This window comes from Monopterus albus, unplaced genomic scaffold, assembly GCF_001952655.1.
Source record: "Monopterus albus unplaced genomic scaffold, M_albus_1.0 scaffold89.1, whole genome shotgun sequence".
Classification (NCBI taxonomy): domain Eukaryota; kingdom Metazoa; phylum Chordata; class Actinopteri; order Synbranchiformes; family Synbranchidae; genus Monopterus; species Monopterus albus.
The window spans coordinates 907456-930487 of NW_018127969.1; the positions used below are offsets into that span (position 1 = coordinate 907456).

The window sequence follows — 23032 nt, forward strand, 5'->3', positions numbered from 1 at the left end:
AAGGACTGTCAGAGGGGGGGGGGTGCATAAATATAAGTGCAAAACAATGATCTTATTCATATTAATGAACTGTGTTAAACGGTGTAATTAGTGAGCAAGTGTAACTCCTTTGCTGTGTTATGTAGTCAGATTTCATTAAAAAGAATCAGATCTAAAATCACTCGCATTTCAGTAGAATGTTGCTGTAAAAACTAGAACATCTTAATATTTTTATCTGAAATAATAATTTCTCCTTAGATCACACATTTTATTCACATGGCATATAGTACACATTCCTAAAATTCAGCATCACAAGTGAAAACACATTTAGTAAAAACTAACAAAATAAAACAGTGCAAGCTTTAAGATTCATATGCATGATTTTTACATTGGTGTTTTATGGCGAAACATTTTAAGGCAGGTTAGAAATACAAAGGGAACTTTTCAGACCCAACAGCAAATTAACCAGTAATAGTATTTCTAAATAAACAGAGCTCACAAACTATACACTGACAATAAATATGTAGAGTTTTTATATTTGGTATTAAAGAAAAAAAATCTCCACAAATACAAATCTTATAATTTTATTTTATTTTCTTTTTGTCTTTTTGCATTTTGCAACTGGTTAATTAAACCTGTACAATCACAGACATACTGTACACATAAATTGATCTGACTGGCATCATTAACTCGTAGCAAAAGTCTTGTTGATTTGAAAGGTTTTGTGGTTGACAGAATTTCTCCTGATAAAATATTGTCCACTGAAACAAGATTGTACATCACAGTATCAAGGCTGAAGTATGTAACACCACCAAATATAACTGTAAATAAAACTAAAATATGTAAAGTGTCTGTATAGGTGTTGTATCATTTTGGCATTTATTCCTGTAACCCATTTAAAAATAACATCAAAGCAGAATATTCCAGTTGAATTCTCCTGCAATGACTATCTTATGTGAAGATTATAATAATAATCCTATAGATATATCTGTGGCTGTAGTCTGTGGTGTTGTAGTTCGTCACAGTGTAAGTCCAGTGTAAGTCTAGTGTAAGGTGACAGAGAGATGAGCTGAATAATAAAATTAAAACTAAAGTGTCTGAACTAGCACTGGACAGTATAAACATCAGAAAGGTCACATTTACTGTAGAGATACTGTGCGGGATTGTTTGCTTGTAGTCTGGTCACTCCTCATTACTGGCTGATGCTTCACATGCTGGACGGCTCATACTAGAAACACTGAATATAAACACAGTGGAGTGAAAGAAAGCATCAGTCTTAATTAAACCTTCAGAAACGCGACTCTAGTAGTCTGTGCGGTCTCCAGATTGAAACCCAATAATGCTTTTTTTTTTGGCTTTGGCTGAACAGGATGTTTCAATGTGCTGCCAAAATTTGCAGGAACTCAGTGACGCTATTGGCCGACCAGACACAAACATCCCTCTAGAACACTTCCAGCAGCTCCACCAAGGATTTCTTCCGTCTCTCCAGGAGGTGGAATGTGCTCTAATCAGCTATAGATGTAAACATTAATGTTGTAAATGTATTTTTGCCACTTTTGCTTTTAACAATCTTTACCAGTGACAGCCATGACACCTCACATCTAACAATAGCTGAACTAAATGTTTACACATATACAATTCATTGCAAATGTAATAAAAGTAAACAGCAAGCTACATAATTTTTTTTACAGGGTAGCAGTTTCATCATAACACAGAAAAACAGGACCCATAAGCTTTGCTGGTGACAGCCATTCAAATAATAATGTGTCTTGCCAAGTTTGACAGAGCTTAAAAATCATTCAGACGTGCTCATTACTTTTACCTTCTCTGCACTGTAAATATACACTGTACATCAAAATGTAAAAACAATGCAGTTGATTGATCAGCTTAGTCCATGACAAGCTTTTATGAGTTGAGTGTTGCTCCTTAATGATCTTTACAATGTTTCTATTTCACAGTTCCACTTCCACTTTACACTATAAAGTGCTGTAAAAGAAACTAACAAGACGTCTGTTGTTATTCCTGTGCTCAAACAGCAAGCTGTGAGGCAAGAGGTATCTGAAGGAGTCGAACATATTACATATGGTAAAGAGCTGGGTGGGCAGCTGGGGGGTTATGTAGTAGATGTCTGTGTGACACTCCTCTGACTGCTAGTGCTTTTCATGGCAAAGGTTGAGGAGTTGCTCTTGTGACTGGAGTCAAAGTCACGCTCACATTTGCACTGGGATGACTTGAGGTAGCGCGTGGAGCAGCACAGAAAGTTGTGCCTAAGATCCTGGAACAGATGCCCGGCAAAGCACATGTAGATCCAGGGGTTACAGCAGCTGTTGAGGCTGGCTAGCAGCATGGAGATGATGAAGGGCATAGCTGCAGGAGAGGACAAGGAGAGGAAAGTTACTGCGCTGTGAAGAGTAGATTCCAACAAATAAAGATGCTAGTGGCTTGCTGTAAGTGTGTCTACCACTGTTCTTACAGTGACAAAACGTACTTATGTAATACATGGGTTGAAATGGCATGGATTTCTACAAACATTCATGGTCCCCAGAGGAAAAAAGTTGTCTATATTGCTCAGCAGTTAACTTGACCCTTGACCCCAAAAGAGCACTTGTTTCTGTGGGGTATGACTTTTTTCAGTTTTATTAACTTACCAGGCAAAGATGCAGGGTAACCCGGTTTTTACTGTCTTTAAAGTAGTTCAACCGCAAGTTTCAGTCACACAGCTACAGTATAACTGTATTATGATAGCTGGAGGTATTCTCAGTTCTTGAACTTAAAGTCAGCATTAAAAGAGGTAAAAGAACAGTTTCATACATTCACAGTGGCAACGCATTTCAGAGAAGGAGAGAGTTTCATTTTTACACCCAGCTCAAGAGCAAGAAAGAAACCCAAATGAATTTCAATGGTGCCCTGTTCAAACAAGCAGTCGGTATTGATGCTCTAAGAATCGGCACACACAAATGTTTCATGTGCAACACTGTAGTGATACATCATGGCATGTAACCTGCAGTGGCACGCTGGATGACATTTACGCTACGTCAGCCCCACCATCCAACTGACACTTGGCAAATGGGTTTTGGATTTATGTAATTGGCTTATATCCCATATTTAACCTCTTCTCAATGACTGCTAATCTTTTCTGGAGCCTATCTGTGCTGCTGTTCTCATGTTGTCTCTAATTATGCTGGCTGCGCTCTAACAAAATTGTTCAGCATAAATTATCTCTGGAAGGACAGCAAAGCCAGGCATAATTAATAAGAACCGATCATCAGCCAATAAGGGTTTGATTTATGAGACTAAAACACAAACTTAACTGAGTGTAGATCATTAAATTATCCTTCTACCACAGTCCTGGAGTTTATAATTTACTTTTAAGTAAGTGCTACTTTGTAATGTTTCTGATGAACAAATGAAAGTGGTAAACACTGATCTGTGCAAGAACCTGCAAATGTATGAAATGTTCTACAGACATGGGAATTTACATAAGCTTTCAGCTGTGCATCATTCTGCTAATGCTACCGACATGGACAGTAGTTCACTGGAGGGTAGATGAGACCGAAGACTGAATCTAATTTGAATATTGGGGTTTCATAATAAAAAAGTTTTGAAGGAATTAGTTTATGATGTCTTTCACAAGAGGGTGATAAATCACACAGCAAGTGAGAAGGCAGAATATTATCGTGCCCTATTGTATCTGTCTGACTCTGGGAGCTTATGCTGGCCGGCCCAAAAGACTCTTAGGTTCATTAAAGAGAGGATTCAGTTGTGATTCTTTTCCCTGAAGATAAACGATCATGAGCAGTAGCCTGACATCTACATAATATTTATGAGTACCTTGCTTGGAGAGGTCTTTCTGCACACAGGACGCTCTCACTTTTCTCACGAGAACAAACTGACCTTTAAAAAAAATCTAGGACTTGCAGGTTAGACTTTGTGCCCATCAAGCACCCAGCACAAATCAATATGGCACCAAGTGTGAACCAGCATCCGAAAGCATCAGGCTCAACGGGGGAGAGGTTTGAGTTACAGAATTTTTTGGGGTGACTGTTCTCGACATAATGAAATCTGTGTGGTTGCTAAGATCACAGATGCCACTGATCTACCTCTGACATAGCTTAGAGAAATGGAGCATTTTACTGCCTCGTGACATTTCCAAAAAGTGTACCAATAAGCCTAATGGAGTGCAAAAAAAGAGGCATTTTCAATTTTTGAAAGGCCCAGGCATACATGCTGGGACATAAGCTCATCTGCTTTCTTCGTGAGAAGACTGGTGCCACTCCTATACAGTACACACAATGCAGCCAGATACATATGAAAACAAGCTGCTTTTGGTGACATAATCTGCCTACCAGCACCTCTAAAGCTGGGTAATTACTGTGTTCCATCTCATTTGTTTAAAACTAAAGTGTAAAAACAAGTATTAATTAATGAATAGGGAATACTTGCCAGACTGTTTCGTGGCCAAGTTACAAGTGAATATCCAAGGAAGCTACTGGTCCTGGCCAAGAAAGAGTCAGGAAAAAACAGAAATATCTTTGGACAAAGCCAGGTTTCTCCCTGTCTTTATGCTAACCTACGCTAACTGACTGCTGACTGTAGCTTCATATAGCCTATAGCCTACTGTACACACAGTACAGAGAGAGTTTCATCTATTTTCGTATATACAGCACAGACAGTAATGGGGAGTTGAACTGTATCTATATTCATAGATACAGTACAGTACAGGTGTATCTTCTTATCTAATACCCATTTAGAAAGTAAATAAGCACATTTCTGAAAATGTCAGAGTATGAAATTGGACAAATGATGCACTTGGTTGAGTCACTCAGAGCAGAAGACATGAGTACTTTAGTAATGGGCCAGGGCGAAGACAGTGTATGAAGAACGAGGCAAAGACTCTGCTCCGTGTACATCCTGATTCTTCTTCTGACCTTTTAAAGACATCAACCTTGAAATAGCAAAGCTTAATGGCAGCTTGATTGATGTTGAAAATGAAGCAAAAAATGGTTTTATTACGTGGCTCAGAGAGAAAACTGTGGTAATAAGAGTTCATGAAGATGCCCCTCTCTCAGAAATATGCTGAAACAACAGGCCTATTTCTACATAGTAGATAAAATATGCACATGAAAATAATCACTTTTTATGCCTAGTGCTCTAATAATACATTGATTATTATTATTATTTATTACTATTAAGTTTTACTAATCTGTGTGTGAGGTAAAGGTACAATCTATTATCTCAGTGAAACTGTTTATTTACATAAATGTCTGAAATACAGTTTATTCCAAGCTGCCTGTTCTGGGCTCCCTTTTCTGAGTATGGCTCTAATGACCACTTTATCTCCACAAACACAGGTGACACTCTGTCTTTTGTACACAAACACTGGCACGTGTCACTGCCATTTCTGGGCCGTGTGATTGCTGTTCATGTGGAGGAAAGTCATCCTCCTCCCTGCGCTGTATCTCATCTCTCTTCAACAGAAAAGAATGAATTCCTCTTTTACACTCACTGTTAAGTTTCAGGCAGGGAAGGACCCAAATGCTGACATAAACACTGGTTCTAATAGTTTATCAGTCTTTATTCAAAAATAAGAAACTAAAGTGCTGAGGGCATATAGTGCACATAGACATCCAAATATAAAACCACATACAATGAGTTTCACCTTCTTCTGCTCTGATTTCCTACAGGTGCAACAGTGGAGGTTCAACGTTATTTGGCTGAGCTCTACCTCATCCAAAGGACAAGATCTGTTAAAATACTGGAACTCAAGAGCAGCGGTTTATCCTAATCTTTACAAGCTTGCCAAAAGATATCTTCATATGCCAGCAATTCCTGTGCCATGTGAAAGGGTCTTCTCCAAAGCTGGAGAGGGAATAACAAAGAAGAGGAACAGACTGAAGCCTAACTCAGCTGAAATGATTTTGTTTTAAAATAAAAATCTTTGGACCCCCCCCCCCCCCCCCCCCCCGCCCCCCTCTCCCCCCCCTTTTGTAAAAGCATATTTTTATTACACACTGTATTTTAAGATTTTAAAATCAACTCAAGTCAAAGTGTTCGTCATGTGCACGGTAAGGAAACATGTTTCCCTGCACAATGGAATACTTACTTTGCTGTCCAATGAATGCCAAACAATAAGGTCTAATATAAAGTAGATAAACAGTAATGCAATATAAAGGCACTTTAAAAACAGCAAGCGAAAAGAAATATAATAAAAATATATGAATGAGAATATATGCTACATCGGAAGCTGTATGTGCAACAGTCACACACAGTTATGCATGTGCAAACAGTGTAACAGTCAGGGGGAATTACATGAATTCCTGATTATAAACTCCTGTCAGCTTGCAGTTGGAAAGTTCTTCATTATGACACAAGTATATTATCGTCTTTAAAAGACAAAACAGTCAAACATTTCTATATGCACATAGAACCTTTATTGTTAAACATACACAACAGTGCCTTACAGTTTCATGGCACCTTGCCCTTTATTGTTCCATGCAAATGCTCTGTTGATGGTTGGCCAGCAGATGTCGCCATACATAATTGTATCAAATGCTTCAAAACACCATTTCAACACAATTGCTTCATATTGATTCAGTGGTTCAGAAAGCTTCGGTTTCTCCATCACTACCAACCGGGTGTGGAGCTCAAGGAGGGAGCACAGGAGACGGGAACAAGCGCGGCATGGAGATCAGATGAGCCAGCGACCAGACTGGGGGAAGGGAGGAGGATATATAGACAGGAGACCAGGTGGTAATGAGCAGCAGGTGGAAACAATGAATGGTGATTGTGACCAGAGTAAAGCTGGGGAAAGTGAGGTGATATAGGACAGGAAACTAACCAAAATAAAAGCACCAAACAGGAAACCAGGCCACAAACCACATCACAAGGACCCTTGATGATCTTTTCTGGCTGCTGTAACTTTGGATATTGTTGAGATGCGGCATAAACTACAACTACAACTACAACTACAAGTACAACTACTTTCATTTCATCAGTAGGCAATATGCCTCCTCTGTGAATAATTTACTGACCACAAAATGTATTGTGCAGGTGTTTAGCCCTAAAGTGTAAATAGCTGATACAAACAATGCAGCTTGAGGAGGATGGCAGAGACACAACCAGCCAATTACCTTTTATACAAATCCAGAAGCAACAGAAAAGAATCAAGACTTGCAACACTCAGAATCTGTTTACTGTCTAAGAAACGTCCTCACATTATTTACTTCATTTTGTCTTGTTTTTGGTATATGCTCTGTTTGTCTTACTGTAGTCTGTTTTGTTAGATACAGATCGTAGATAGTACTGTATTTCTCCTCTCCCTTTTCCTAATCATTACAATTACAATTAAACCACAGTTTTAAGGAATGGAAATTGTGTGTAAAGCAAGTTTCGCATCATCTGTGGGGTGTAGTTTCTTTGAATTTTTTAGAAGGAGATGCAGACCTATTAAAGTTCTCAAACGAACAATTGGAATTAGATTTACCTTTCACCTTTCAAGTAAAACAAAGGTCTTCCAGACACATTATAGCCCCTTCAAATGAAACTGTAATAGCTGTAATACACATTTGTGCCTTTTACTTAGTTCCATTCTAAATGTAATGAAACAATGAAAGCAGCACAGAGGCAATTTTTCAAATGTCTAGATACACTGTAAACTCAATTTGTCACATTGCGGTTAAGTCCTCTGTTGTTGTATGGGTGTGGCCATAGCACAACAGATCGATAACTGTGGGGAGCGCATACAGTAGAAGGTTGCTAGTGGCCTATTGTGGTTAAATGTCAGCGCCGCGCTCCAACGTGCCCCGCAGGGACTAACAGAAGCTTCATGGTGCGCAGTGGCGCACACAAATTTGATTAATGATTAGCCATCAATCGATCTCTGCAGCGTGAGGGGGGTTAGAGGAAGTTGGGAAACCTGGAACTTGGAATTCTGTATCCAGCTTTTGGAATTAAGATTCAGTCATTCATTTTTGTTACCACACAGCAGGTGTATTATTATTATTAGATATAATGAAAAAATGGAATATATGAAAACCTGCTTTCAAACTTTCCTAATTTGAATAAACCATAGCGTGACAGCATCGGAAAACATTAGACTCATAGATTAACTAATGTCGAGTAGGATGTGTCACTGAATTCTGAAACTGATATTGTCTTTAAGCTTTGTGTATTGTAGAAATATTTTTTCACTGAGATGGCTAAAGTCACAATTGAATGCAGTACCAAACGTTTATGTAGCAGACAGATGTAATAATACAAAATTTTGTTTGTGTATTTGGCTTCAATCTTTTTTGTTTTGCCCTAGGGTCAAGCCTCCTGTGCTGCGTCCGCAGAGCTTCAGCCATCCGCATCGCACCCTGACTGGGCTATTTACATTGATACAAAACAGCAAAATCCGGTTGAGTCGTCTACAAAACTCCGTTTCATGATGAATGAGCAAAGGAGAATAAACCCAGATAAACCCAAACTGAAATTCTGTTGTTTCGTTTTGTTTTAACCGGATATTCAAACGCTCGAATCTCCGTGCGTTAATGCGCGCAGCAACTGGGATGCGCCAGCTGAAAATCTCCAAATCCCTCCAGTCAGCTATGCTGTCAGTAGAATGCTGTGTAAACGGATGGGGATGGTGAAGAAGAGTATGCGGGTAAAATGTCTTCATTATGAGTACAGCACCCTCTGCGCACTGGTGCGCGCTCTGAATCATATTAAACTTCTAAATTCAACCTACCCTCACGAGGCGCTTCTGGATCCCACGCAGACCACATCTGAACAGAGAAAAAAGGGGTCCAACACACGATATAAGCTACGACGATCACAAAAGTCATTTTCACTGTGGTGATCTTGGCCTTGGAGATGAGCTTAACGCTGCTCACACGCGCCAGCGTGTTGCCTTTGGAGGTTTTGGGTGTCAGGCTTATACACTGCTCCCGCCGGGTTTTCAGTTTAAAGTTTTGCCATATTTTGAAGCTTATCAAACCATAGCAAATGCTCAGTATGGCCACTGGAATGATGTATATGGTAAGACTAATCCATGTGATATAAGCTTTGGCCCCCCAAGGCTTCACGAAGTCGCCCCAGCAGTCATACACCCCCGATCCGGCTGAGCCAACCTCTCTCAGGGAAAAGATGAACATCTGCGGGATACTGAAGAGCAGGCTCAGGACCCAGGAAAATATGACATAGAAACGATCTTTTCTCCTGTGCAATGAACGAAGGGGCTGGCAAATAGCCAAACACCTGTCTACGGACATCAAAACTAACATGTATGTGGAGGCGAACATCCCAACGACCTGTAGGTATTTCACCAACCTGCACAAAATGTCCGGTCCATAGAACCGAAATGTAATGTCCCAAATAAGTTGAGGGAGAACTTGAAATATAGCCACTACTAGATCGGCAATGCTCAGCTGCTTCATGAAGTAATACATGCGGGAATGGCTGTGTTTGGTGGTGTGAATGGCCAGCAAGACGCACATGTTCCCAGCCAGTGCCAGAAACAGCACCAGGGCGAGGACAGTAACCTCCACTTTCGCCACCTCCTCGTTCCGCTTCAGAGGGTTTGTCTGATTCATCCCATCAGTCCCATTAAGGAGACTTGAATTCCTCCAGGAGTCGTTGAATTGCCAAAAGTCACTTTCATTTGAAATGCTTTCCATTGTCGTTATCGCGTCCTCTGCAGATGCGTCAGATTTGTGTAGTGCAATGATTGAAACAGGGGTGTCCCTTGCGTCCTCACAAAGGAAGCGTGAGAAAATGAGACTCAAAACGTGCTTCTTCAGTGACTAAAAAAGATTCACTTTTTTTGTTCGACCTCAATCGCCCTTACTTTCTAAAAACAGAAGACCCACGAGTCCTCAGAGAAGAAGAGCAAATGTTTCTCCAAAATAATATGGAAAAAAATCACAAAAGGAACGTAAACCTAAAGTACAGAAGGCAACAGTATGGACTTACAAAATAACAAAACTAGACTGTTTAAAATGCGTGAGAAGCACACGTATCCAGTCAAAGGTAATTCTCCAAAACCAAAAAAGCCCCATCATCATCATCTCTGGTAAGAATAGGAATGTCCAGGACCACAGCGCATAAGCCCCTGTTCTATCGGTCCCTGGTTCAGTAATAACAATAAGTCTCACCCGCTGCCACCACTATGAGGCGCTGTGCTCCATTCTCTCACTGTCCTGCTGTGCAGCTGGTAGCCCCAACGCCCTTCAGGAGCATGAGCCAGATCTGTCCAGAATCACGGATTTCAGTTTATAACCCACCAAACTCGTGTAAGAAGAGTTTGACAGGATTCTGACAGGATGTAGAATTAGAAGTTGGAGCTGACAGTAGACGCACAGTGAAGCCTATGACAAGAAGGCATGCCCATCATCATAAAATGTTATCATATTGTGCCATCATTTGGGCAGCAAGTCCCAGAGGTACTCTAACATCAGTTTGATTTGAACTAGTGGTTAATAAGTAAACATGTTATTTAATAAACAAATGTTCATCCATAACTTCTAAAACGACTGAGAGGAAAAACATGAGCCAAAAAATGAAAGATTACAGGCAAAGACCATTATTAAAATATGAGAATATTTTGAAAACACACACACAAAGACACTGTTATCTCTTTTATAACTAAAAACAAACAAATAAAAATACCCAGGCTATGCAGAGTGTATAACAAATAGTATAATAGGATCAAAGAAAAATTTCAAGCAGATCTTTCATGAGCATGATTTCAAAGTAAATGAGCTCAGTAGTGTGACATCATTGATGCAACAGCCTCTGAAGCTGATTATAAAAGGGGGAGTGGTGTTAGTTGGCACATAAAAATATTTCAGCCATTAAGTTTTTCAGGAGACCAGAGAAAGCCTTGCACACATGCTCCTATAGATGCTGTCACTGTGTTTGTGTTGTCCATTTCACTGTGTGGATGCTGAGTCAGCAGCATCCACACGATGTTATCCTGCTCTTTTCTGTACGTTTGTTGCCGCTGAATAAAATCCACTCAAATATCAAACTCTGCAGCTTTTTAAGGACATTATGGCGTGTATTCAACTTTTTTGTAACATTTATACTTTTTAAGAAATTCAGCTTTTTCAAAAAAAAAACAAATCCCATTGAAATGAATGGGAGAGTCTTGAAATCTTCGCCCTCTTTGAACCTTTAAAAATCTGCCATACTTTCAGAAATACCATTTAAACTCTACTCATCTCAGGACATGTTGAGCTATTAACCTTGTAAACAGCCTTTTCATATCTTTTATGGTTTTTGACAACATATATACCCCCTATGAGTGCCCTCATAATGAGGATGAATATCTTAACAGGTTGGCATTTATTATGTCATTTATCCAGGATCATGGATCTATGTACATGTGTATATGTTGTTGGAGACTTGAAAGCTGATGTTGGTGACACTCAGTCAGTTTGGAAACCATGTAATGCAGCAATTGCCTGAAAATAGTTTCACTTACAGTATATTAGTGAAGCTTGGCATAGTACATCTTGGCTTGATCATTGTATCTGTATCTGTAGATAGATTCTATTGAGACTGATTATGATTAATTATATATCTGTGAGTATAGTCTAAGTTCCTACTTATGCCAACTCTACTTAAATTAACCATCATAAAATAAACAACTCTACATGTCCTTGATGTTAACAAAGCAAAATAAGTTTCCAAACCATAAAAGTAGTCCCTACTATAACACAATATGAGTGATATTTAACAAAGTAAAAACATAAAACAATTTGTTTGATGCCAACTTGATGTTTTCTTTGTGTTTTATGTCTGGTCTTAATTTGTAATTCCATTTAAGTAATTATATTTGTAATACAAAGGTGAATTTGTATTTTATTTTGTATTAGGGAAACCTGGGCATACTCCTGAAGCCGGACCTGGGAGGGGAGCTCACCAGCGAGCGTCCGGTGGCCAGGCCTTGGCCCATTGGGCCTGGTCAGACATGGTCCGAAGAGATGACATGGGGCCACTGGCCTGTGGACCCACCACCTACAAGGAAAGGAATCAGGGTGGGGCGCAATGCAAGTTGGGCGGCAGGCTAGGTCGCATACTGCTACTGCAATATTCCTTTCAGTACTTCTGACCTCATAACAAGTACTTCTGACACTATTACCATGTTGTAATACTACAAGTATTTCTAATGTTAATGATAGATAGACTGACCTTCTTGGTAACATGAGCCCTGCTGAGCTAATTGCTTAAAACAAAAAAATAAATAAAATGAACATGCTACCTGTGAATGCCTCAGTCCTGGCTTTCACCATGTGAGGGCCGAAACCCTGTGTGTAGTTTTAAGTTGCAGGTAAAGGTTAGGTATTGTTTGAGACTGGACATAAATAATTGATCAATGAACATGCACATTTGATTAATTTTGAGTTTGGGAGAAATATATTTGTTTGTAGTTTATGCTAAAACTTTATTTGTCAAGTTATGTTAATTTCTTCCATTTAAATAAAAACAGTTGTCAGCAGACTGTCTGTTCAGTGTTTATTAGTTGATTACTTTGATAGTGTCTTTGGTCTATCCCTTGATTTGATTTGATTTATTCTTTCAAGCATGTAAAAACAGTTGATATGACAACACACATAATTTTACACATAATCCAATATCAATTTGCTTATACTTGTGTGTGTTATTGGTTTGGCCAGCCAGTGTGTTCCCCTGTGTGCTTGTTAGGTCAGTTGTTTTTTGTTGTGGTATTGGACAGTTCAGTTTGCAATATTTTGAGTTTCCTTATCTTCTGTTGACCTCCTTTAGGGCCCAGTCTAGTTGATATTGATGTTTGTATTTTTCTTTACTTTTGGCTTAATAAAAAGACCATTGGTTTAATAGCTATGTGTGTTTTGCCTTGCTGTTTGGTCCCTGACACTACCACACAAACAGTCACACAATAACACACACAGAGACACAGTAACACACACACACACACACAGAGTTGGTCTGCTTTCAAAATAAGAGCCCTGATATATGCAGAAACAATTTCAATATAATCACTTTAACAACTGAATGTCCAGTTCCTGTCAAAGCTCAGAGCTTTGCTCCTTGTCACTGTCAGCTAGTCTGTCCTGTCCTAGCAGGACACATCATACAGCACCGTCAATCAGACCAACACAGGCTGGAAAGTTGGTGTCAGGATGTTCCAATGTCACTCTGAGGGATACTGCATATTGAATATAAGAGCCCCAGATTTATAACTAGGTGTGACATGAGTGCTAGGTAACATGCCAACTTTTTCAAAATTTCCAGATTGTTACTTAAGCTCACATTAAGGCACCATAACATGCACAAGCTTCAAAATACAAGACCAGGATTATATTTTATAATCACATAAAGCTGTAGTGTGAGCATCTCAGCCTTCAGCCATTTCTAGGGTAATTCTTCAGCAATCACCATCCACACACATTTTTTTCAGGAAATGCCTTTGTCTAGTTTATTTTTATTATTATTCTGTTTATATATTATATTGTACTAATAATCATCAGTGCCAAGACTCTCCTTTAGCCCTCTTACACATGGGACAAAACAGAGAAATGTAAGGTTTTATAGGCACTGGTGTGTGATGCCCATGTTAATGTCCATGTGCTACATTCCAGTGATTTCTGTGAACACACATTCCCCTTCTTCACATTTACTGTAGGTTGCCAAGCACAATGCTGCACTAGGATTTAGGGGGTAAGATGGCAATGGTGATTATTATTACTTACCTGATGAGGGTAATGGTGTAACATATTTTAAGTGTTTTATTAACATGAAAACCACTGTACATGGGTGCAGAAAGCGTGATTCAGAAATTCCTTAGTGAATGAATGAAAGTGGCTCATACAAGTAAATACAGGTAGAAGATAGATTACAGAGAATTTGTATTAACTTCCATGTTAAACAACAGCTGTTATTTCTGCAGGTTAAATTCTATTTGTGTCCGAGGGCACAAACAGGAGAAACTGAACACTGTGTAGATGAAGATCATTATTAAGCACAAACTGAAAACTAGGATTTACCTGCTTCTGTGCCTCTCTTTAAATTTCCATTAGCAAACCCTGTGGGAATAAGCCTCTGGTCCTGTCTATGCCAGAGTGACTCCTGTTTCTGTGGCTTTGGGTTTGGAAAATAGAAGATCCACTGGAATTTCAGAGCAGAAACACAAAGACTGAAGATGATTTATTACTGACTGTAATGAGGATACATTATATCTCATAAAGTGACTTGTGACTTTGGACGGAAAATATTTAATGACCTCACTAACTGCAGTTTTGTGAGCTACATAAAATGAACCTCCATGCAAGTAATGCAACTAGATATCACTTGGAAACAACAATAATGACAAAAGAGCAAGCGCAATTGTGTAAGAAAGTTATGAGTGAAAATTGGAAAGCTTGGCACAGTTGGAACTTTTCTGAAACTCAGCAGCGAGTCATTCGTGAAATGTTGATTTCACACTATTTCATGGAGGTTGATGTAAAAGTACACCTCCGGTCAAATGTTGGACACACTTTCCCTTTTCAGTTCAATGGGAAAGTGTGTCTAGTGAGGCTATTAAATTAAAGGGTAATCACAGTGTCAGGAATGCAAGACTTCTGAGTGACTGTGCAGCAAATATATGCTAAAAAATGTACACAGCATGCCAGATGTTAGAGGTTCCAGTTAACTACAGTCTGGTGATACTTCCTGTCAAGTGACTGTGACAGCAAAGCATCTTCTACAGTTTATGTAATACTCAAAGTCAATAAAGTACTTTCTTCTCATTACAGTAAGAGCAAGCTTAGGATTATTACTAGAAATAAGCGGTGTGCCATTTAAGGGGCTGGATCCTTCAAAATCTGAATTTCATGACAGTTTGGCAAGGTCTGTCCCATTTCAAAGATTTCTCCTTGGTGCACACAGCCTGTATGCAAACTAGCAGCACATTTCTTTAAAGGAGTGTTTATATATTCTGACCAGCTGGTGACATGCTCAGGGCGTACCCCGCCTTTGGCCCAACTGACACTGGGCAACCCTCTATAAGTGATATGGATTTATACATCATCTCTTAAACACCAGAAATATCAGGTAATATTTACCACACACTGCGAGGTGCAAGCCATCCACTCACAGTGTGTTCATATGTTAAATTAACATATTTGCTATGATTCTGGTTCAGTGCAGGTTTATTGTCCATCATGTGTTACTTTAAACTTTGGTATCATCACAGTTTATCACTGGTTCTTATCTTTTAGTCTGTAGTTTGGGGGAAGCCTCCTGGTCATAAACTTGACCAGAACACACTATAAGTTGTGGTTCATTTTTATTTGAGAATGTGGTACAGGTTCAGCCAGGCTTGCAGGTCCTCTGAAGAGCCTACCATCTCTTGAAAGCTTCAACCCATTGTATTATGAAACAGATGTCAGATTATGTGGAGCACTGTGAATTCAAGTGAACAGCATGAGGTCTGGCCTGAAGTTTCCGATGACAGATTTAAAGGATAGAAAGCTGTGACAGCAGAGGTCTAGAACAGCTGAATGCTAAAGTAGGAAGGAATATGGAAAAAAGAAAATCAAGATGACAGTGCTGAGAGACTCCAGGTTTGTTGTGGTGAGTGCAAACTGTTCTGGATATAGATCGAAAGAAAGAAAGAAATGATGCCACAGGATTTTCTGGTATTAACGATGTTATTGGAGAAATATCCAAAAATAAAATATTGAAAAGGATTTATATAATGTCGGCCTTGGTTCAGAGAGCTGCAGGAGGAGACGGCAAATAAAGTCTGTAGACACCAGTGAATGCTGCATAATATGTAGGCATATCCATGATGTCAAAGGTAGATACTATTTAACATTTCTGGTTCAATTTCAGCTGCAGACCTTTGTTGTGTGCGGTCCCTGTTTCCCTCTCACACATTTCCTGTCAGTTTCTACTGTCACTACTGTGCTGTAGAATAAAGACAACAGTATCACTACAAACCATTACTACTTGTACTGGTTGTATAAGAAGTAGTAATCTGACTTTGTTTTATTTTATGTTACATAGCACCACAGTATTTTGCTCATTATTATGCTTTCTATTTTTATATCACACGCTATATCATAATATTGTTTTCAATTTCTATTATACATGCATTTACTTGTTGGCATTACTGTATAGTGTGTGTACACAGTATTAAATATATCACATCACAGCTGAGATGGTGGTGGGACTGCTGCTGTAGTAACAATATGGGGTTTTAAATGAACTGATAGCTGTGGACATTAGATGCATAGTGAATGTAGGCAAAGTGTTTATTTTAAACACCAGTACATTTGCTGTGGTTTACTCAAGATCACATCCGGCATTTATTAAAATGAATGAATGTGGCCTTTGGTTTTCCACCTGCTGATGCCTGTACAGCATATGTATCCCATCCCCCTGTCTGATTCCAGTGGGTCAGCAGTTCTCTGTAGTGTTCCCACAGATCCTGGGCTTTGAGTTGACAAATCTAATTAAAGTCAAAGGTCAGGTCCAAGTCCTCGATGCACTATGAAGATACAAAGGATTGGCTCCTGCTCTTATGTAATCACACAGTACATGAAGTTCTTAGCCCACCAATTCCTCTGTGTAATCTCATGTAAATGCGGATGTATTCTGTATGCTAGCATCACTCAAAGTGCTGTGGCGAACCCTTAGCCTTATAGAGAAGACTGTGATTATGGTTTCAGAGATCATAGCCGCATGCAAGGTTTGCAAGCTTAAAAAATAAGGCCAGCCACCCCCTTACAGAGACTAAAGCTAACAATGAATTGGCTCATCTCGTGGTTACTGTCTGTCAGCCTCCAACCTGGATTATCTTATTTATCTGTGCACAAACCCAAAACACCACAGCCTGTATTCCAGAGGCACTTCGAAGCCTGTTATTGTGACTTGCTGAAATAAAGTAATCAGACACTTACTTTTATAAAAGTCCCTTTGGCAGCATTTGCAGCTTTATGTCTTTGCACACCTGGACTTCAGCATTTTATCCCAGGCTTCCAGGCAGATCCTTTCAAGCTCCGTCAGGCTGGATCGCTGCTGAGAAGCATCCCCACAGCATGATGCTACCACATTGCACATAGTGCTCAGACTTCTGCCCAAAGGGTCCAGTTTCTGTCTGATCAGTCTACATAATCTTCTTCCTCAGGCTCTCAGGTCATTGCCATTTAGCAAACTCTAGTTGGGCAGTTCCATGATGTTCACTTCTGTCTACCCATTCATCATAAAGGTCTCATTAATGGAGGGCTGCTGTTCACTTCTGTCTACCCATTCACCATAAAGGTCTCATTAATGGAGGGCTGCTGAGGATGTTGTCCTTCTGGCAGGTTCTTGGTCACCTCCCTGACTAAGACCTGTCTTACCCAGGTGCTCAGTTTGGCTGGAAAAATCCTGGTGGTTCCAAACCTCTTCCATTTCTTAATTACTGATACCACTGTGCTCCTGGGAACACTCCCCTTAACCTGATCTACACCTCATCGCAATTTTATCATGGACTTCACTGGACTTCATGGTTTTGTTTTTATCCTATATACTGTACAATGCTAATTGTAGGACCTTGTATACAATACACAGATTTACATACATGCAGTTTCTGCGTCCAGTGAATTCAAGTTGTCACAGGCAAATGTACACATGTCAGCAATCAAAATGTACTTGACCACATTTTGGAGCAAAAGGTCTGAAAAGACAACTTTTTAAATTACGTTTTCATGTTGTCATTATGGGTTATTGAGATTGTACTGAGTGTAGATTGGTTGTTAAACATGTGATCCATCATCCATTTAAATGTACAGTATAATCTACAGCATAATGAAGTGTGCAATGACTGAAGTGGTCTGAATACTTTCTGAAGCTACTGTTTGTGTGTTTTCCCACTATGAAAGTCAGTCACTCTGAAGGTAGCAGTGTATCTTGAATAGTAATAAAGCAAAGACCTCAACTTAATACCCGTGGGACAGAGCACGTGACATTTGAGCCAGTGTAGCCATCCGTAACTCATATTTGGCCTGTTTGCTACAAAGCCAGATAAAAAAATAAATGGCTAATGATCACTCACACACAAAAGACTGGAAACTTGGTGTAATATAGTTATTCGAAATCACGTTTCATTACAAGCTGTGGCATCAGAGAAACCTAACTGGGTTTGCCACATTCTCAGTGCCAGAGTTTATAAAAGCAGGGCCACTGGCTTTTCATAATTTATGACCAGTACACTGCTACTCTGGTGGCAATGACTTTAAGCAGAAACTACACAGATTTATTTCACAAGTCCTCTGGATGTCAGGTTACAGCTGCTGTTTAAGAATTCTATACATTATTTTGCAAATTATTTTCCATGATTTAGATTATATACTGTACATTATATGATAATCAGATCTCGCAGCTACAGTATTTGAATCAAAGTTACTTTAAGTAATGCTGTCAAAGCAATGATAGTCAATATATTTTCTACTCTTCTGCCTAAGTATTCGAAGAAAAATCAACTCAATGCAGAGAATAAGGATGATGAAAGATCATGAAAGACAAAGATGGGATCATGTCTATTATGACAATGAGATCATGAAACCAATGGAAATGTGTGGATATGATGGGAGCTATAAGAGAAAAAAGGTTGTGTGATATTGGCTAATAGATGGAGGATTGTTTGTGTCGGTGCAGTGGGGGAGACAGCACCACAGCCAAGGTCACTTAGAGCGGTGGACACCTTCACTGTATATCAGAGTCTCAATGTGACATTGCTAGAGTCTTTTATAGATGTATGGAGCAATAAATATGCATCTACAAGGCCACCGGTAAACATTCGTGCCTCACAAACCATTTTCTTAAAGCAAAACTGACTTGCCCTGCATGTACACTCTCCTGTGTAGTGAAGCAGTGAACATGCACTGAACAAACAAATACTAGACACAAATGTGCAACTGCTTCTAAGAAATCTTACTGCATAACCTACTCCACTTTCGGCTTGTCCCGTTGGTGGTCGCCAGAGTGAATCATCTGTTTTGAAATTTGGCACGTTTTTGCGCCGGATGCCCTTCCTGACGCAACCCTCTCTATTTATCCAGGCTTGGGACCAGCACAGAAGTCACTGGTGTGAAACCCCTGTGGTAGAGGTTCCCCGACCAGGAATCAAGCTCAGGCCACAGCGGTGAGAGCGCTGAATCCAAACCACCAGGCCATCAGGGAGAAATCTTACTGCATAACATGAGGTTGAAACAGATAGATGAAAAAAGAATCAAATATTTTATTGGATTAAATCAAAATGTTGCCCTGATGTGAAACACAAACATTGGTTTCATTTTGTATCATAGCACTGACACCATTTTATTTATGAGGAGGAAGAGGAGAAAAATAATTCTGGATTCCTGGTCAAATCTTAAATTTTGAACGTTTTGTCTGTGGCAGGGGAAATTCACATTCACATTGAAAAAAGGCTTATTTGTTCAACAGCTCTAACATATTTTTGATTTACACTGTTAAAGGTAGGACTGACAGTTCATTTCAGTTCTCTTCTCATCTCTTCTGATGGCAATGAATACTTTAAATGCACTGACAACATAAAGAAAAAGATTTGTCATCTGTGGCAGCCAGAGGGCTGAAAAACTATGGTGACAACTGAGAGAACAAAAGGGAATGAAAAGTGACACCATGGTGGCCGTATTTCTGCTGGACAGGTAATTATTGGCTTTGTTTTGTTTAGGAGACATTTGTTATTTTCCTGAAATCTGTAAGTAGTATTCAGACAGCATGCGTTGCGGTGTGCGTTGTGTTTTGGAGAAGTGGTTTTAGAGAGAAGTCAGAACGAAAGGGTGGGATTTTTTTGGTTGGCGACTTTCAAAATTGAACTTTTTCTTGCTGGTTTTTCCAACTATACCTTTAAGTAAAAAAAAAAAAAATCATGTCTTTGTGATGTCTTTGTGCAACAAAGGAAGGAATATGAATTAAAATGCATTCACCCACTGCATACTGCATATCGGTAATGACAGAAAAACAATAATGACTTGGATTTTATGATAATAACCTTCTTTCCACTAGCTAGTTGAATTTTTCTGTGTGCAGGACCTGATTAAATAGGCTTGATATCATCTGTGTGTGCTATATTACAAAGCCTTGGAACACCCCACTGAGATGTGCTGGAAAACTAAATTATAACGGTTTGTATGAGCATGAACTGAAGTTTGTGTTACTTTTCAAGTTATCACACAACCTCAGACACAGAATGATAAGGAACACTTGGTTAGTGGACTTAAAGTTTTATCAAGACAAGCAGAAGCGGCACAAAGCTGTACATGGGGAGAATAATCAGAGCTCTTAGAAATATCAGCAACTCCGTTCTCTCGGACCATTACCTCCAATAAGTGCTGGCCATTGAACTGTTTCTGTTTGTGTGTTTGTGTAGCTGTCGGGGGTTGAGGGGTGAGTTTTTGAGTTTATTGCACTATTATATACAGCTGAAAAACGGCATCCCTGGCTGTAGCCAGTTCAGCAGTTTACCTGTGGCTGTCCATTCAAATGTAATTCACATCAGATCAAGTCTGCCACACAGTGCGTTTAAAGACTGCTTTGAAAGCTATCAGCAGTAAACCGGATGTGCTCATGTCTGGAGAATGTGCCTGTGCATTTTAAAGCCTTTAAGTAGGAAGCTGGGTTTGTGCTACTTTTTCCAACAATGGTGAATCTGAAAGGTCTGAGGTCACCTGACTGGATCTCTTGAATAACAGTTTATACCCACCACTTCCTGTAAAGTATACCATTTTATTAAAGTTTGGCAAAAAACAAAAAACAGAACAAAACAAAAACAACGAAGGGCTATATAACACAGCATGAAACTGAACAAATCCACATCCTAATACAGAGCACAAAAACAGAATAAATACACACTGCCCTGTGGAAAAGCTTCAACCTGGTCCTGGATCTACTGAGCTGTGTGTTCTGTGCTGATCAAGCTAGTATCAAATGTTTATGTAATGGAGCACTGTTCTAGAAATAAATCACAATATTCAACTTTATATGCTTGCAGTGTTTTCTAATTAATGCCAATAATACTTTAGATAATGGCGGAGAACACGCTGCGTAATCCCTCTCAATTTAAGTGTAACTTTTTGTTTTATAGAAAACCATTTATGGTAAAACTTCTAAATGGCTAATTGTTTCTCAGCAGGTCGTACTATACCATGTATTAATAGAAGTTATATTTTGAGATGGTACATTTGGTGAATAAATATACTTTTATATTATAGGCCACAGCTCTTCATACAGCTTTGACCCACCTGGAGCAGCTGGGGAGCTGTTAGGCTGCTCTTTGTGGGTCAAACTCACACATAAATAGTATTATTGTTTTTTAAAAACACATTCTCAAACTCTCAGTATAAACTCTTTTAGACATAGCCTTTTGACTGTTATAATAGAATAATTTACTAAATGTTTTTTAGAAGCAAATAACCATAAAAACTTCATTAAAGCCTACTTGCTGGCAGCGGAATATGCTGTAAACACTGACATGTAAAGTAGTTATGGCAAACATGTATTCAAATCTATTTACACATTTAGCAGACATAAAACAACATTAGCATGAACTTATTGTTAGAAGACCTGGTAAACAAACAGTGTAATAAGGATTCTCCTTTTAAATGTGCTCATTGCTCTTTGGCTACTAAATGCTTTGCTATTCCTGCCACAGAGCTGGTAACGTCCTCCGTCTGCCATTTGGGCTCTTAATCAAGACAATGAGATGGATGAGGCTGCCATGAATTGTGATGGGAACTGGTGGGTTCATCATCATCTAATGACTCCTTTCAATTTACACATTTTATTCAGTGTTAATATAAACATTTTGATGAGTGTGGCTCCAACAATAAATTATATAAAGATTGTCAGAAGAATAAAAGGAGCGTTTTCACAGAACAATTTACACAAACAGCTTTTATAGCAGTTCTGAACTCAGACTTCAAAGTCATGAACAGAGTGAAGACTGCCGCTGACTATTTCCCTGAAGAGCCTGTTTGTACACCGGAAAGTTATACTTAAAACGTTTTCTGACATGCAAGCAAAACATATTTCAACACAACTCATCAAAGATCAAGGTTTAAATGGCACAAAAATGTGAAAGGAAAAAAAAATCCTTGGATACAATGGACTGAATATTACACAGTCGGAAGAGAGGATTTAAATTAACAAACTATTCACATAATTAACCTGAATTTTAATGTGATTTCAAGCTTCATATCATACTTGGGAAGAGGTTAGAGTTATCGATGCTTTTCCAAAAGTATTCAGTCACAAAATACAACTAAACTTTTAGGCAGATGTGTGAAAATTCTACTTGTTGGGGTAACAAGTAAAGACAAATCAAACGTCCAAATGACATTGGATGTTTATGCATTGATGTCTGTATTTAGTCTAAAAATTCTTCATGTAACAAGGACCTTTAACTGGTCATTCATTTTGCTGAAGATAGGATGGTCAGAGTGTTCAACCCAAGCCTGTTGTGATGGATGAGGATGGCTAAGTTCTAATATATTCCATTGGTGTCTCAGTGGCGCAAAGGTGATATCATCCACCCTAAGCATGTAAACAAAAATCTCTCACTACATCTCCACACACAGACATGAATCCCAAAAGGAAGAGTACATTCCCTCAGTTAAAAAAAAACCTAGAGTGACAGGAGTACAAAAAAACTAGTCTTGTGATAGTCGTTGAGACACAAATCACGCTGTTTACGCCATGAGCACACTGCGTCTCTGCAGCCGGTGCAGTGACGTTTGCAGTGTCGCTATTACAGAAGATTTTCCCCCAAATCTGTGAGGCATGGTAGCTGGTTGTGCAGCCTGGCTGTCTGTTAGACTTGGCAGCTTGGTGTATATTCTTGATTTGCAGACTTGGTTTAGAGTTGAAACCTAGGAGTGGAAATACTTCCATGCAAGTGTAATGTGCAGGCCTAATTAGTTCCGCAGAGGTTGAGATGCTACCCAGTGTGGAAAGCAGATAGCACAACTCAAAGGCATATTTTCTGAGTGTCTTGCTGGTATGGAATTGTTTTTAACCCCACTCCTTTATTTTTTTGTAC

General features: G+C 39.2%; 1 protein-coding gene across 1 annotated transcript; it reads right to left on the reverse strand.

The window, feature by feature from the left end:
• Positions 1-252: 252 nt before the first annotated feature.
• On the reverse strand, positions 253-10025 carry oxtra (oxytocin receptor a). The gene is made up of 2 exons (XM_020607726.1): positions 8708-10025; positions 253-2346 (listed from the first exon to the last, which is right to left on the reverse strand). Exons 1-2 carry the CDS (start codon positions 9633-9635, stop codon positions 2093-2095), a joined length of 1182 nt encoding a protein of 393 aa, XP_020463382.1. The 5' UTR covers positions 9636-10025; the 3' UTR covers positions 253-2092.
• Between the last annotated feature and the right edge of the window lie 13007 nt (positions 10026-23032).

What these genes read in the sequence shown, in the direction of transcription:
- oxtra (XM_020607726.1), bottom strand. Translation starts at nt 9,635, where the DNA reads ATGGAAAGCATTTCAAATGAAAGTGACTTTTGGCAATTCAACGACTCC. An exon ending in TCCAGAAGCGCCTCGTGAGG is followed by an intron (nt 2,347 to 8,707) that starts GTAGGTTGAATT and finishes CCTCTCCTGCAG; the next exon opens with CTATGCCCTTCATCATCTCC.